Raw genomic sequence first — 1,531 nt, forward strand, 5'->3', positions numbered from 1 at the left:
CACCTGCAGTCGATCCCCGGGGACATCTGGGGGAATTAATTAATTAATTAACGGGACACCTGCAGTCACGGTTCAGTAATTAACTCCAGAGCTGCAATTAATCCCCTTTGGACACTCTGGTTAATTAATTAATGGATTCATTGGACGTCTGGGGTAGATCACCACTAATTAATTGATTAATTGGTCATCTGTGATCAGTCCTGATTGGTTTATTTATTAATTAATTGGACCCCTGTCATTAATCCTCAGATTAATTATTGTGATTAACTACAATTAATTAATTAGACCCATGTGATTAATCTTGATGGATTGATTAATTAATTCATTGGATGCCTGTGATTAATCCTGATTAATTAAATAATTAATTAATTGACCCTTTGCGATTAATCCCAATTAATTAATTTGTTAATTGGCCCCCTGTGATTAATCCTGATTAATTAATTATTTGGGCCCCCATCATCAGCCCAGATTGATTAATTAATTTATTTATTTATTGTCTGTGATTGATCCCAATGAATTAATTAATTGGACGTCTGTGATTAATCCCCATTAATTAATCAATTAATTACCCCTCATGATTAACCCAGATTAATTAATTAGTTAATTGTCCCCATTGATCAATTAATTAAAAGGACCCCTGTGCTAAATCCCAATTAATTAGTTAACTGGATGCCTGTCATTAACCCTGATTAATTCATTAAAAGTCTGACTGAGTTTTTAATTAATTAATTAACTGGATGTCTGTGATTAATCCCAATTGATTAATTGTCCCTCCGTGATTAATTCCAACGGCTCAACTAATTAATTAATTAAGGGGTCACTTGTGATTAACCCTCATTAATTCATTAAACATCTGATATTTAATTAATAACACCTGATAATTAATTAATTAACTGGATACCCATCCTTAACCCTGATTAATCCATTAAACGCCCGATTGAGTTTTTAATTAATTAATTAACTGATTAATTAATTATCTGGAGCCCTGTGATTAATCCCTATTGATTGATCGACCCCCCCAGGATTAATTCAACAGAATCAACCAATAAATTAATTAACAGGACGCCTGTGATTAATTCCAGTGGCTCAACCAATTAATTAATTAACAGGCCACCTGTCGTTACCCCTGATTAATTCATTAAATGCCTGATTGATATTGTAATTAATTAATTAATTAACTGAATGCCTTTCATTAACCCTGATTAATTCTCTAAACACCTGATTTTTTAATTAATTAATTAACTGGACACCTGTGATCGATTGATTGTCCTCCCGTGATTAATTCCAACAGCTCAACCGATTAATTAATTACCAGGACACCTGCAATTAGTTCCAGTGGCTCAACCAATTAATTAATTGGTTACCCCTGACTGATATTTTAATTAATTAATTAATTAACCGAATGCCTGTCATTAACCCCGATTAATTCCCTAAACACCCGATTTTTTTTTCCAATTAACTAATTAACCGGATCCCTCTCCTTAACCCTGATTAATTCGTTAAACACCCCAGTGATTAATTAATTAATTAA

At 32.5% G+C, this 1,531-nt stretch overlaps 1 gene segment (V, D, J or C); it reads left to right on the forward strand.

Annotated features, from left to right (window-relative positions):
• LOC115307571 overlaps positions 1-1,098 on the forward strand; it is a gene marked incomplete at its 5' end in the record, with an annotated part of 5,392 nt that extends 4,294 nt beyond the window's left edge. Inside the window, 1 exon segment of the V gene segment in view lies at positions 1,023-1,098. Within this exon segment, the coding sequence occupies positions 1,023-1,098 (76 nt within the window).
• Between the last annotated feature and the right edge of the window lie 433 nt (positions 1,099-1,531).

This window comes from Manacus vitellinus, unplaced genomic scaffold (genome assembly GCF_001715985.3).
Source record: "Manacus vitellinus isolate BGI_N305 unplaced genomic scaffold, ASM171598v3 scaffold_281_pilon, whole genome shotgun sequence".
Classification (NCBI taxonomy): domain Eukaryota; kingdom Metazoa; phylum Chordata; class Aves; order Passeriformes; family Pipridae; genus Manacus; species Manacus vitellinus.